The 14527-nt window shown below is 39.4% G+C and overlaps 1 protein-coding gene across 2 annotated transcripts in view; it reads left to right on the top strand.

Annotated features, from left to right (window-relative positions):
- The window catches only part of znf644b (zinc finger protein 644b), a 41703-nt gene extending 27620 nt beyond the window's left edge, over nt 1–14083 (top strand). For both annotated transcript variants that reach the window (XM_058637409.1, XM_058637408.1), the window contains 5 exons: nt 4749–7238; nt 7709–8272; nt 10773–10889; nt 12812–12899; nt 13682–14083. In XM_058637409.1, the coding sequence (XP_058493392.1) occupies nt 4763–7238; nt 7709–8272; nt 10773–10889; nt 12812–12899; nt 13682–13838 (3402 nt within the window). In that variant the 5' untranslated portion in view covers nt 4749–4762 and the 3' untranslated portion in view covers nt 13839–14083. The remainder of the gene's footprint in view (nt 1–4748; nt 7239–7708; nt 8273–10772; nt 10890–12811; nt 12900–13681) is intronic.
- Nucleotides 14084–14527: the final 444 nt, after the last annotated feature.

The raw sequence follows: 14527 nt of genomic DNA, 5'->3' as shown, positions 1-14527 counted from the left end.
TTTAATTGGGGGTCAACCAGTTAAAACAAAAATTTGTTTTATATATATATATATATATATATATATATATATATATATTGTGTATATAACCAATTTTTGTTGTATCAGTGATTGTATTTATAGAAACATCTTTTTACTCTATTATCACATTTAGTCAGTGGACCGCATGTGTGTTTGCAGAAGTGATGAAATTTGAGAGGTTTCTTGAATGCATCTTGAAGCTGCTCCTCTTTGCTCAACCGACTGTCGATGCTGCAGAAGTGATTATCTTTACCAGTTAGCTCAATTAGCTGTGAAACCTGCTTTACCTTCACTAGCTCTCATGCACTGGAGAGTAGATCGCTGACATTTTTAAGTAATTACAAGTAATTATGTTATTACGCAGGTTGGCCTGTGGTTAAGCTTTAATTTCATCTTTCTTGTGGGACTGCCCCTCTTCTTTTTCCTTTGTGGAAATGATTAAAACAATTGGAGAGTGGTTAGCGGCAACATTGCCAGATTCTCCCCAGTTGTGTCTGCTTGGAGATAAGTCCCTGCTACCACCAGAGGTGTCTAAATCAGAGGCTGCCCTGGCATTAGCTGGGATCATCACTGCTGTGAGAACAATCCTCAAACACTGGAAAAGTCAAGTTTAGCCTGATTTCACAGACTGGCTGAAATTATTCACAGGCTGTATCCTTTGAGGATCTTATTGTAAGATTCAGTGATCGTTGGGGTAGATTTTCTGACTGACTAATCGCCCGGAGTATTGTCAGGCATGATTCAATACCACCCAGCAAAACCACCAAATTAATCAACTATCAACTACTTTGATAATCGATTATTCGGTCTGAGTGTTTTCTGTGACTTTTCAGCGTCTTCAATGTGAATATTGTCTGGTTTCTGTGCTCCATATAACAAAGTAATCATTCAAACTGAATCATTGTGGTTTGTGGACAAAACCAAGACATTTGAGAACATGACATTTTATGGACCAAACGATAACTCGATTAATCGATAAAATGATCGACATATTAGTCGATTATGAAAATAATGGTTAGCTGCAGCCTTAAAGCTCACACTGACCAGATACAGGTTTGAAAAACATTACTGATGTGCAAAGAAATCACACGAGAAAAAGTGTGTCACACTTGATGGTGCAATTTTGTTTCTGTTAGTTTATTGTGTTTAGTTTCAAGTTACAATAAAATCTCAAGTTATTATGGATCATTAATTAGATTATTAGTTAATAGGTTGTGGTCAACAGCAGTGTTTCTCAAAGATTGGTTTAGGACCCATAGATTGGTTGTGGTGTGGTGTGAGTTTTTTTTGGGGTCCCCAAAAATTTGTTTTCAACATTTGATTTCAGATGTGTGTGTATTTGTTTTAAGAAACATACATAATTAAGTTTTAATTAATTTAGCACTCATCTCTTGGTAATTATGCATTGACGAATTCAAAATGATTACAACAGGAAAATAGTTTTTACAGATATGGCTGATTTATCTAGCGATTTGTGTCATGGTAATAATGGTAACAAACTATACAAAATGTAAACTCCTAAGAATTTAAAATTGACATAGAAAATAAATCCCATAAATCCCCCCCACGCTTGACCGGCGATAAAAACATGAGCGCTGGTTGTTTTAGTTTGTTTTCTATTGTGTAACAGAACAAATCAATGCTCCACCAAATTAAAAATTTACTCAGCATCTCGGGGTAAAATGCGAAACATGGTTGAGAAAATGATCAAACACATTGATCTGTGTATGAAGCTGAACTGTGTTTAAGCCTGTAATCCCTGTAAATATCTTCAGGTGAGGTAAAGTCAGCCTTTTAGCTTTGACTCGTAAACAGCAGCAAATACACCTTTAAAAAAATAGCATTTCTGTCAAGCCTCTGTTAGTTTAATATATATTTATAGAAGCCAGTTGTGTGAGTCGGCTGTTAATGAGGCTTGCACATTTTACACCAAGATATTTTGATGGTTTCGCCACCCCGCCGTTTTGGGCTAACAGTGAGGTTTGCTTTAAATATAGAACGTCTGTTCCACTGTCGAAACCTCTAACACCACAACAGATGGGGAGAATATGGAGCTGGGAAGGTTTTTACCTCAGAGGTGGTAACAGTGAAGCCACTCATTAACGCTGAATTTAACACTTCGTTAGCAACGCAACTTCCTGTAGAGAGCGACCAGCTCTGGAAGTCAAATCCACTGAGCTTAGAATTTGAGTTTAAAGCAGCTTTGGACAGAGAAGTGCACGTGTTGACCTGATTGTGCGTCGTAAAAACCCTCACTGTTTGTTCACCTGAATATGACACAAAAAAGAGAGAGTTATTGCACCTGTTTATGTGTATTTTGTCTTTGTGTGCAGGTCTGTGTTTGCGTCTTTAGACAGACTGTGTGGCTGCCAATTTGTCAGGATCCGAGTAACAACAGTCTCATGCTGAGATCTGTGTTGGCACCATCACAGAGTGATAAGACGCGTTGTGATCTCATTGGAGGTGTACTTTGTTCCCATGGAAATTGGTCAATTTTAGCAGACGGCTGAGAACTTTAGGTGGCGAAGGCAGGGGAGGTTGTGTCCCAGAGGAACGCTCACATAATTAAGCATCGTCGCCAGGGCGTTCAGGGCTAACAGCAGGATTTGTTGTGAACAATGGTGGCGAAAGAGGGTGTTGGGAAATCATAATGCACCACAGAAGCTCTCCTTTTGCAGAGGAGTAAGAATAGCCCCAAAACATTTTCTTTTTTTATTACTAATACAGTATCGGGAGTGTAAATGAGAGGGGCAAAAAAACATGTACATGTTATCAGACCTGCTGGGCATCACTGTGTGGATGATATTTGATGATATTTAATCATATACTTGTTTAAAAAAAATGTTGTGTTACTGTTAGTTTGACTGTTCATAGTATATGTAAATATAATATATATATTTATATATATATATACACACAGTATATATAATTTATATAGATGTATATATAGAATTAAGTATTTTGTATTTATTTTTGTAAGTTATTAGACGCAATATATGTATATATATATATATATATATATATATATATATATATATATATATATATATATACATATATATATATATACATATATGTATGTTACTTCAACAAGAGACGGTTATTGTGTCACAGAGGTGAAAGACAAGAAAACGTCCAGCTACATCCAGAACTACAGAGGTCCAGTGTTTCTGTGATGACGACCAAAGACACTTGTGTCCACACACTTGTGTGCACAAGTTAGTATAATAATTAATAATAGTTTAAGGCTCGTTTTCTCAGATATCACATATATCTTAATTCTGCTTTATTGCAACAGGCCCCTGGTCGCAGACATAATTGTAATTTATTACTTTCTTCCCATCCGGTTTGCAAAGACGCTTAGAACGATACATGCTTTCCCGTCACAGTCTCCAAACGTTTCTAATAACACCAGGAAAAGTCGCTAGATTCAACCACGAGTTGCTTTTTTGAAATAAAAGGAGTCATTAGAGTGATCAAAGTTAGCAAAACTGTTTGCTGGATGACAAGTGGGACCGGAAGTCAGACACCATTACAACTTTAAAAGTGTTCTTTTCAGAATAAAAGCCCTCATTTTGTAAAGTCAAGTAATAGGTCCAATTTAGTTGCAAATCAGATTATTTTTTTTTTTTTGGGATTTTTGGGATTTTTTTTTTCAGGGATGCTATGGCTCAGTTGATGGAGTGTATTGTCCTCTAACCATTGGGTCAGTTGCTTGATCCTTGGCTCTCTGCATGCCAAAGTTTCCTTGGGCAAAACACCGAACACCTACACTGCTTCTCTGCCAGCAGTGTGTGAATGAGTGTGAATGATGTGTGATAGAAAAAGCACTGCATATAGATGCAGTATATGAATGTGTGTGTGAATGGGTGAAAATTGCAGTGTTAAGTGTTTCAACTAGTCGTCAAGTCTGACATGACATGAGACGAGATGTATTGTTAGATTTTGGATATCGACACAGTGACATGATATCTGTGACATTGTGGTGTTAAAGGATGTTGCAGAACTGATGTAGTCATTTAGTTTAATAATATCAATTAATATATTAATCATGAAATTGACATGCAATGACATGAGAAAGCACTCTTCTTAACTCTTCTCCTAGTGTTACAAAATAATGTAATGATGATTTATATGCATTCAGTGTTTCTCACAAATGTAAATATATTTTATCAAACATTAAAAAGACAAAAAAATCCTCTTAATTTGAAGTTATAAGCTGTACTTTAGTTTGTACAGTTCATTGACAGTTAGATTACTGACATTACTAGATTTTGGAGGGTGGATACTTCCTTTTAGTTTGTTGTACCTGTGACAATGACAATAAAGATCTATTCTATTTTATGCTTTATATATCATATAACTGACTAGAATTTATTCTCATTGTCTTGTAAGAAGCACACATGTGTCATGAGCTCAGAGAAACATTCTGGGTCCAGCTTTATAGTAAGATACAGTATAATATCTATATATCAGGACATTTTTATTGCCCAGCTGAATAAAGACCATTAAAGAATTGAGTATTTTGTATTTCTTTTTGTAAGTTATTAGACGCAATTAAATGCAATTTGCTAATTTTAATGTTTTAAACTGCAACTTTGATTTGAAAATGATTTAGTCTTCTTTTAAGGTGCCCTCTCACTTCTGCATTATTTCCATCTACACGTGCACCTGCTTTGAATTATTAGAACAGCGTTAATGTTCTTTGTATTTTCTTTACATTTCAGAAATCACCGTTACTATGTCTGATGTGAAGCCACAGAATGCACGAGAGGACAAAGACGTGGCGTCAATGTCTGACAGGCCGGGTCACACTCAGGAGCCATTACAGAGTCACACTTTTTGTCTGAAAAACAATGCTGCAGGCCCGTCCTCCGAGGAGCACGAAAACCCTTTAAATGGAACCCAGCTGATTCCATTTGTATACAGCAGTGTCCCTGCTGTTCCCCAAGCAGGCAATTCATTGCCTTCAGGAGCACTTGTTAATGGACCTGCTTCACACCCCACCTCAGAGGTGCACCATGTCCTGAACAAAGGTGCCGCTTCATCCAACAATGTCCCGGGCGCCGCGTGGCAAGAGGGGAAGAACATGAGCCCTGAGGTGTTGCCACCACCTAGTGAGCTTCAATCAGACGCTTGGAAAAACACAGTGGGGCCCACTGTAAAAACACCGGCCACACAGCCATGTGTCAACACGCCGCCATCTCACTCAAAGAAGAATGAGTCTAAACTGGCCTGTTCTGCTCCATCAGGTGACAGCGTGGAGCAAACGCATGTTAGCATACCTCACACAAAAGAAACAATAGAAATGAGATCTCAACGCAGCGTTTGTTGTCCGGAAATCTCCTCGGATGATTACGGTGATGCTGAAGTAATCAGGTGGGATTCAACAAGAGACTGGGTCTTACATAGTGGTGAAAAGCAGGGGAGTGGAGTGAAGCAGCACAGTAGTCATGTAAAAAGCATGTGGGGCTCTGAAGAAAAGGTCAACAACAGCTTAAATCACACATGCAGCCGTAATGATGCTCCAAACGTTGACAATGCTCACAAAGATGATTCTGTAGTTGCACAGTGTGGTATTAAATATTCTGCGTTGCCATTCAGAAATCATTCATGGAACATGGTGTTAGAGAGAGAACATTGTGTTTGTAGTGAAGCACAGCGAGGCTGTAATGATGAAAATGACCCTGAACATAAAGAAGGTGTTAGTCAAGAAGTAGAACAGCTGAAAACAGAGCAACTCCATCCATCGTTCTTTTCGTGCACAATGTGCGACATTAACTTCAAGGAAAAAACACATTTCCATAGACATATGATGTATCATTTAGGCAAGCATAATCAGGTGAAGAGCGAGGCCTTTATATGCAGGGAGTGTGGGCGTTTGTTCTGTGATAGGAACTCCCTCATGAGGCACATCATTATTCACCGAGACAAGCTGCAACTTATGAAACTGATGGAGGAAATCAAAGGTCTCAGGAACGTGGAATCTGAAGGCGGGGGCACCACAGCGCTGTGCCCTCACCCTGCCTCTGTTTGCAGTCGTCCAAAAATCTTGGTCCAGCATGCGGCGACGCGCAACAATGTGAAGCACTACTACTTCTGTGAGGAGTGTGACTATGTCACGCTCACACAGCAGGCACTCAAACTACACTTACATGTCACACACCGGACTCAGGACACCACAACAGTTCATGCTAGCGACGCCGAGAAAGCTGCACATGTCCAGTTTCAGTGTAAAATGGGGATTCTGCAGAGTCAGCAATCACACCAGCCTGGAGCTGAAGCCTTTTTCTCCAAGCGTTTCAGTGGAAAGGAGGAGACGTCCACTGTCCACTCCCCTCAGGTCAAGCTCCAAATCAGCTGCAACAAACGGGCACCATCGCCATATTTGTGGAGGATCAGCAGGCACGGGAATTTATGCCTGCGGCCGGGAGACAATCTCGACGTGCCAACTGATCTCACCTGTGCGGTGGAAAAAGACGACGCTGAAAGAAATGGCTGTGAGATTTTTGGCAGCTCGGCGCAAAGGAACCGTGCTGAAACTGGAGTGGTCTTACCATCATCTCCAAGTCTTGAATTAGACCAGGTGTCTTGTGAGGGAAGCACAGAAGGCCGAGTTAACCAAAAATCTCTATCAATGAGGAACATGTCAACACTTCTCCAAAGCAGTATTGACAAAGTGAAAGGTTGTGTTTTTCCAGGTTTTAGCCAGAGGCAGAGGAAACACTCTACTGTCAGGGAGCTGGAGAAAGGCTGTGAGGGTGGCCGTAACTTCAGTGACGAGAGTGAAGGGAACCCGTATGATCAGAGGTGTTCCAGAAAGAGGCAGAGGTTTTCCCCCGAAGACCAAAGAACCCATTTTCTCAGCAGTCAAGATGATGAGGCTGAAGACTGCAGTGACATAGAGCAGCTCGTCATCAAGGAGGAGTTTCTCGAAACGTCAGTGTGTGAAAATCCACAAGAATCGCCGTACGTGTCCAAAAGGGACAGCTTTGGTGTCTCATCCTCGCAAGTGCTCAAACACAAGCGCTGTCCGTACTGCCCGGCCATGTTTGAGTCCGGAGTAGGTCTGTCCAATCACATGCGAGGGCACCTTCATCGAGCTGGATTGAACTATAACGCTCGACACATGGTGTCGCCAGAGCAAGTGGTGTTGCAGGACCATCGCCTGCGAACCAGAAGGAGGACCCGCACAGCAATGAGGAAAACCAGAAAAGGTTTGAGATTTAAGTCAAATATAGACAATCAAAACCTTAAGAGTGTTTAGTGATGAATTATAATATATATGGGAGACTGTGCACAGAGGAATTCAGCAGTGCTCCACATCTGTCCCCTCATGATGGTGCTTTTTCCATTGTAGCCCATGTTGAATCTCTACTAAAACTAAAGGGGCTGACTTATATTTCAGTTGTAAGCGATTCTTTGTGCATATAGTCCATTGACTTGGTTGATGAAATAAATGATAAATCAGCATTTTCCCAAGTTGTAAAAAGTCAGATTCACTATAAACATTCATGGCTAATGGTTATGCTAATGGTTGGATTTACCCAGATCTTGCATTCTCACCAATGATTATTCTTATTGCATGAATATTGTTATTGCATATCATGACGGAACATTTCAGAGAATTTCAGAAGTCTTTGTTTTTAATATGTAACGGCTTCTATGACTTTATCTTCCAATTCAGCAATGAAGCCAGAAACCAGGGGGAAACATATGTGTCCACTATACTGCGGTCAGTTTGATACAAAGACCGGCCTCTCCAACCATGTGAGGGGACACCTGAAGAAAATAGGTAGAAGTGTCAGCAGCACCACTAAGTCCCCGCTTTGCATCTTGAACGGACTGCTGCTGGACAAAAAGGAGCATGAGAACATCCTGCGGGTTCTCAAGAAGGACCGAGCTCCAGCCTCTCAGAAGATCAGCAGCAGCACCAGCAGTCTGGACGTGATGCATGCTGTTCTACCAGTGACAATCCAGTGTGAGATGAAGAGGCCACAAGCCACAGGAGGTGGATTTGTACCAAACCATGAGGTGCAGACCTTCACAGAGAAGATGCAGTGCCAGACAGAAGCACACAGAGGTATCAAGGCCTCCTCTAGCACTTTAGCTAAACTGCTCAAGACCAGACGAGAACTTATGGAGCTACCAACAAGAAGCAGCCAGAAAGAGTGTGCTGCCAGAAAGCTCTGCAGTGTAACACAAGATTACAAGGAGGAGACGACAAGTGTGGAGCAAAACGACATTCAAGGTAGAAAGTCTGTTTCCTGGGCTTTGAGCATATTCACTTGAGGGCATCACAATATTCTAATTCAAACTTCTCGCTGTTGCCTTACAGCAAAAAGACCCATGTCTTGGCCTCTCTGTGTGGAGTTGGCATGTTCTCTCCGTGCACATGTGGGTTTTCTCTTGATTCTCCAGTTTCCTCCCCCACTCCAAAAACATGCAGATTGGACCCTCTAAATTGACCATAGGTGTGAATGTGTGAGTGAATGTTTTTTGTCTCTCTGGCCCTGCGATGGACAGGTGAGCTGTCTACGGTGTATCTCACCTTTCACCCTATGTCAGCTGGGATTGGCCCCAATGGCCCTCGTGACCCTCATGTGGGGGGTATATAAGTAGACAATGAATTAAATCAAGTCAATTGATAATTATGAGGAAAACAATTCACATTATTGACTTATGTCCAAGTTCCATCATCAAACACAGACGGGCCAATCACAGCAAGTATCAGCCTCACAAATCAGTCATACATTCTGAGGTGAGACCTCCACAGATAACCCTTGGTGATAGTTTTTTGTGGGTTTCTGGTTGGAAGTCCCAGCTGACACAGGGCGAATGACGCGGTGCACCGTGGACAAGTCGCCAGTTCACTGCAGGGCTAACATACAGAGATGAACAAGAAAACCGGACCGGGTCATAAACCCTAGGTGTTGTTGGTTCAACAGTGCTAACCACTACTCTGACATGTGGTTCCACCCATAAAACATATTTTTTAGCTTAAATAGAACACAGCTCCATCACCATGCTGCTCCACAGATTCTCTGTATGCTGTTCATGTACCCAAAACAGTGAGGCATTTAAGCAGCAATTTACCGTATCACAGTTTAAATGCCACATAAACTGTAGGCAGAAGCCAGATAATAATTCAGAATAATGATTTGATATGTGGGGGGAAAATAACATATATTGGGACTTGGATGTTTTTGAAGTTCATATTAAATAATCATGAGGTGCCTCTTGATGTTGAGTCAAAAATTCCATCCGTGTTTGCACAGGTTTGATTAATGTTTGTCCAAATCAAACTTTTCAGGCAGGGACCAAGAGGGAAAATGATTTTTATTATTTATACAACAGGCTAAAAACATAAGAAGCCAACAAAAACAAAACAACATACACATTCAATTGTGATTGTCTAGATTAGTTAATAATACTTATCTTGCCAAGATCACAACAACTCAGTAAGGAGGAGGAGTTGTAATTCATCAACAGTAATTCATCTATTCTTGCAATATTAATATTGTGCGTTCACATGCTCCTGTGAGGGTCACGAGATAAGTTGTTGTTTTCACCGTGTGGGAAATAAATATGGACACTCTTAAAGCTTGGCTCTGTAAGTTGTTTCTGAACCTTAGAATCTTAATTAAACTGCAAAGCCTTGCAAGGTTTCCCTCACCAGCTGTAACCAGCTCAGATACAGTAGCTGACATCACACCAACAAGGTTATGCCCTCTGGCAGGATTCTATGCTGTTCACCTCTAGGCTGTAGAAGATTCAGGCAATCTTTCAGGCAACTCATCTCTTTACCGGCCGTTTTCATACTATAAGTGAAGATGGGCGATAGCTATTGTGCTACAGGATGCCAAAACAGTTGAAGACAGGCCAATGGGACACTTGTTGTTTCTTGTTAGCTCTTGGTAAATCATGGACTAACTGAAAAACTATTTGTACTATTTGTACAGTACTACTTCCATGACCGGAGTACAGCTCGCTCGGAACCTCGCCAGAGCAGGTACTAAAAAATGCTAGTGGAAACGCAACTTAACCGTGCCGTGCTGAGGCGAGTCGGTGGAAACGCACCATTTGTGTAGATTCTCATTCATTGAGGTCATCGTTGTCCAAAACACAAATGCCTCTCCAGAACTGAAGAAGCCTCTTTGTGAAACTGTCAGTCCAGATGTGTTTTATATGAAGATGGATTTACAGTTTGTGAGTGGAAAAAAAACCCAAACACAAAATATGTAAAACTGCACAAACAATCATAATCTAAATAATTATAAACTGAAATGAAAAGTACAATTAAGAAAAGTTATTTCTTTATTTTGTAGAATCTTGTTTGATTTACCTTACGTCATTCAGACGTACCTGTGATTTCTCACTCTCCCTCTCATTCTCCCTCTCTCACTCTCTCTCTCTCTCTCCCTCTGTGTAAGTGTGTGTATTCTACCCGAACCCTCTTGAGGTGCTGTATGTGAAAATTGTTCCCCCTGAAGACACACAATTGTGTTTTACTTTTCCTGTGACACAGGGAAGTGCAAATCACATGTTGGGAATGAAAGCAGGTGAAAGAGGAGTTAGAGTTTGTCTCAATAATGAAATTACTGCGTGAACTCAAACACCGTCCCACGGTGCATTTCCCTTTAAAATGATGATCCTAAAGTAATTAGACAAATCTAAACCATGATAACACAACATGTTTTCGCTGCATTAGCCTGATTGTTTTTCTGACTTTGAGTTTCTTCGTCTTTCAGGTGAGCCCAGACAGATTTGCTTGCAGTGTAAGAGCAGCTTCCCTGCTGCTGTCGGTCTGTCTGCTCGTCTCCATGGCGATTCAAGCAGGAAGAGGTTTGCTCTTTTTGAAGATTCAGGTATTTTTCTGACGAAATGTACACACCTGTGTTTCCTGTGCTCTGTATTCTTAAATCTATTAAATCTACCATCAACGTTAGATCAAGTGGCTCCAACTGAATAGAATATTTATGATGAATGCAGCGTCTAGAAATGTGTCACCATGAAATGTTCAATGCATTGTATTTTATTATTAATATTGTTATTAATAATAATCATAATAATAATAATAATAATAGTAATAAATCAATAAAAGGACGACTACATTCACTACTACAGAAGAACATATGAAAGGATTAAAAAAAAAACTTGGAACATTTCACTGAAAATATACTTATAAATGCTTGTTTTGATACCTATAGCTTTTATTCTTTGTAGTTGAAAGTTGGATTTCCAACCTCATCAACCCTGGCATGGGTTTCCAGGCTGCCACCATACAAACAAGTCTACTTTTACCGTTAATAGCACTTGTGTTGCATTTGTTTCACAGTAAATCAAGCATACACAAACATGTTGGTACACTGTTTGCTGTGACAAATACCATATAGAGCGTTGTTGTCGAACAATAGCGAACAATGGCTATATGGATTGGACGCAAACATAGTGGAATTAGTGCTGTCAAGAGATTAAAAAGATTGAGCGATTAATTTACTATGATCTGTAATTAATTGACCTAATTAATCTCTTTTTTAATCCCACCTAAAAATTACTTAGAAAAGCCCTCAATTTGAGGTGTTTTCATTTAAATTCTTTATTACATTATTGTGGCAGATCAAAAGATTGATATATAACAAAACAAGTGGCTTTATAAAGTCATTTATTGTTTCTACAAACCTGAACAGATGCAGCCATTTACATTCCGCTGTGTTCTTTTGTCAAACTCCAAATAATTAGAAAATACAAATTAAAAATAAAACGTCAGGTCCATATAAAGTAGCCTTGTTCATACGCGGGGTGTTCTCCTCCAGTTTAGTTTGGCGAAGAGCTTTGCTATGGCTCGCTAAATTGCTAACGTCTTCGCTGCTAACGTTAGCTGTGGCTGCACTCGCGACTGGGTGCTTGAGCTGAACTTGAGCTGCTTCAGTGGGAAGCTAACGTCTTCTTACACAGAAGGCATATCACTTTACCTTTATTAACGGTGCCGTGGGGTCGTGTCCCGTTCATTGGGCCGAGAACCCTCACATGCTCCTCCATTTTCACGTCTCCTCTCTGTAATCACCGCTCCTCACCAAGCACAAGAAGCCCAACACATACAAATGGATTTTATAACAAAGCAACTCGCATACAGAAACAGTAAAGTTAGAGATTAAAAATGATATTAACGCGATTAAAAACATAACACGCTAAAGTAAATTGAACGTAGCATAAAAGCGGCTAATGAGCTAAGCTAACATAGCACCGGTCCTACATTAGCCTAGCTTTTTTTGTCTTTTATCTTTACCTCAAACATGTAATGCATACATAAGACAAGGTAGTGGAAAAAAAGGACCATATTTCATGTTTGGAATGTACTGCACATGAGTGTGGCATATTACTACAAACTTGTGTTTGAATTGAAGATTGAAGATTGAATGACTTTATTCCTCCCCCAGGGGGGAAACACACATTTACAACAGCTCAGTTAAAGAAATGAGAATAGAATAAAATAAAATACAATATAGTAAAAAAATTACAAAAAAATTAAGATTACACTCTAGTAAGTTTGTGATAATACGAGTCACTTGGTCTGTTTACCGGGCCAGGACGAGCGCAAACAATACATACAGATGACTAACTGTGGGATAAGTGACTTGAAGCACACATGCACTTACTTTTCTAACTACCAAACTAATTCTTAGTTGTAGCCCCAGTTATTTCATTCATTTAATGGGAAAATAACATATTGAGGAGATTTTTTGCTTTGGGGTTACCCTGTCTGTAAGAAGTGAACACTATATTGCAGGTTATGACCGCAAACAGGAGAGACTGAGGCCCGAACAGAAGCAGAGTTCACCCTCCTTCAATGCTCAGATGTACACGCTCACCTGCAGGTAAGGTTACATGTGTAAACATGGTTCACTCAGGCTTGATCTCTCTCACCAAGTCCTATTATCCTAATCTGATTCAACTAAACAAACTATAATACACTAAACCTGTGGTTCTCAGACTGTGGTATATGGTACGCGAGTGGTACTTGGACGAAATACTGTTATAAATATTGTATATACCAGGATATGTGATCGGAGCTGAGGAATTTTGACTGTGTAGAAAATGAAACAAATAACAAAAAAATTATAATTAATTAGTCACCTTATCTCTCACTCCATCTTAATATAATTTTGCTATATTACTGGGCCCTCGGCAGTAAAAATTGTTAAAAATAGGCCTATAGTGGAAGAAAATATGTAATATTTGAGTTAGATGAAACCTTTTTATTGTTTTTCTTCCTAATTGTCCTTGAATTAGTGGTCAAGAAAATGATTTGTCCACTGACACAACTTTTGACTTTTGCAGTTCACTGAGTAAAATGTAAAAATGTCCGCTCAGCATAAGTCTGGTGCAAATAACAGAACATAGAAGAAGAGGAAGTAGAGGCTTGAGGGATTTTATCACAAAATGTTTAAAAAAAAGGTGAGGATGAGGTTGGAACTAGAGCAGTAACGTCAATCTAGAGCACACCGCTATATATTGTATCGTTGTTACGTTGAAAGCTCAATGTTTTCTCAGGTGGTACTTGGTGTCTTATAACATTTCAGAACCACTGCACTAAACAATCCATCCACCACCACCAAGTCTTTAAGTCGTGACTCCTCCTTTTCCTGTCCTTCTGCAGATTCTGTGATCTAGTCTTCGAGGGCCCTCTTTCTATTCAGGAGGACTGGATCAGGCATTTACAGAGGCACCTTCTGCACAACAGTGTGCCTCACTCAGGAACCAGCATGGTGGAGGTTTTAGAGTCTTGGTCAAAAAACACATGTAAGCATGTTTAATAGGCACACAAAGTTATGCAACTTGTTATTTTAGATTAATCTGCAACTGCTTGTATACGCATATAATAGTTAAGATAGTAAAAGTAATAATAATGGTCAATGGTTAAATGCTTATCCAATTAGCTAATACAACTTGTGATCTGTATTCCCTGTTGTTTACATTGGACATGACAGCAGCAGAAAACACAGTGACAGAGCTAAATATAGGAAAAAGTATATTTTGCATGCATTTCACATGATTAAGAAGTGCCTTATATTATTATTATTGTTATTATCGTGATGAAAGTGATATTTTTAAAAACATTATCATAGAAAATAATTATACTTGTAACTTAGAGACACCTCTGATTATATATGTATTTTAATAAATCTCTTGCCAAAGTTTAAATTAAGCATTGCCACTGCTGTATTTGCTAAATTAATTCATTATTATGTTCTGCTGAATCTTCTGTTTCTGTTTAAATTATATGAAGAAAACTTTTGTAAAAAAAACTTCAGTTAAAGCCACTTATTGTTATTCTCTCTTATAGTGGCACCTCTGTATTTCCGAAGGATTTCATTCTCACGTAAATAGTAATGTGTTGTCATTATGACTTTTAATATTCATACTGTATAAACTCCTTTAAAAGCCAATATAATTTAGATAAAGTAGCTGTACCTAAATTTATCTTAATTAAATACACATTTAA

Source organism: Solea solea, chromosome 9 (genome assembly GCF_958295425.1).
Source record: "Solea solea chromosome 9, fSolSol10.1, whole genome shotgun sequence".
NCBI lineage: Eukaryota > Metazoa > Chordata > Actinopteri > Pleuronectiformes > Soleidae > Solea > Solea solea.
The sequence above is the reverse complement of the archived record's forward strand: the minus strand, read 5'-3'. Positions and strand labels throughout refer to the sequence as shown.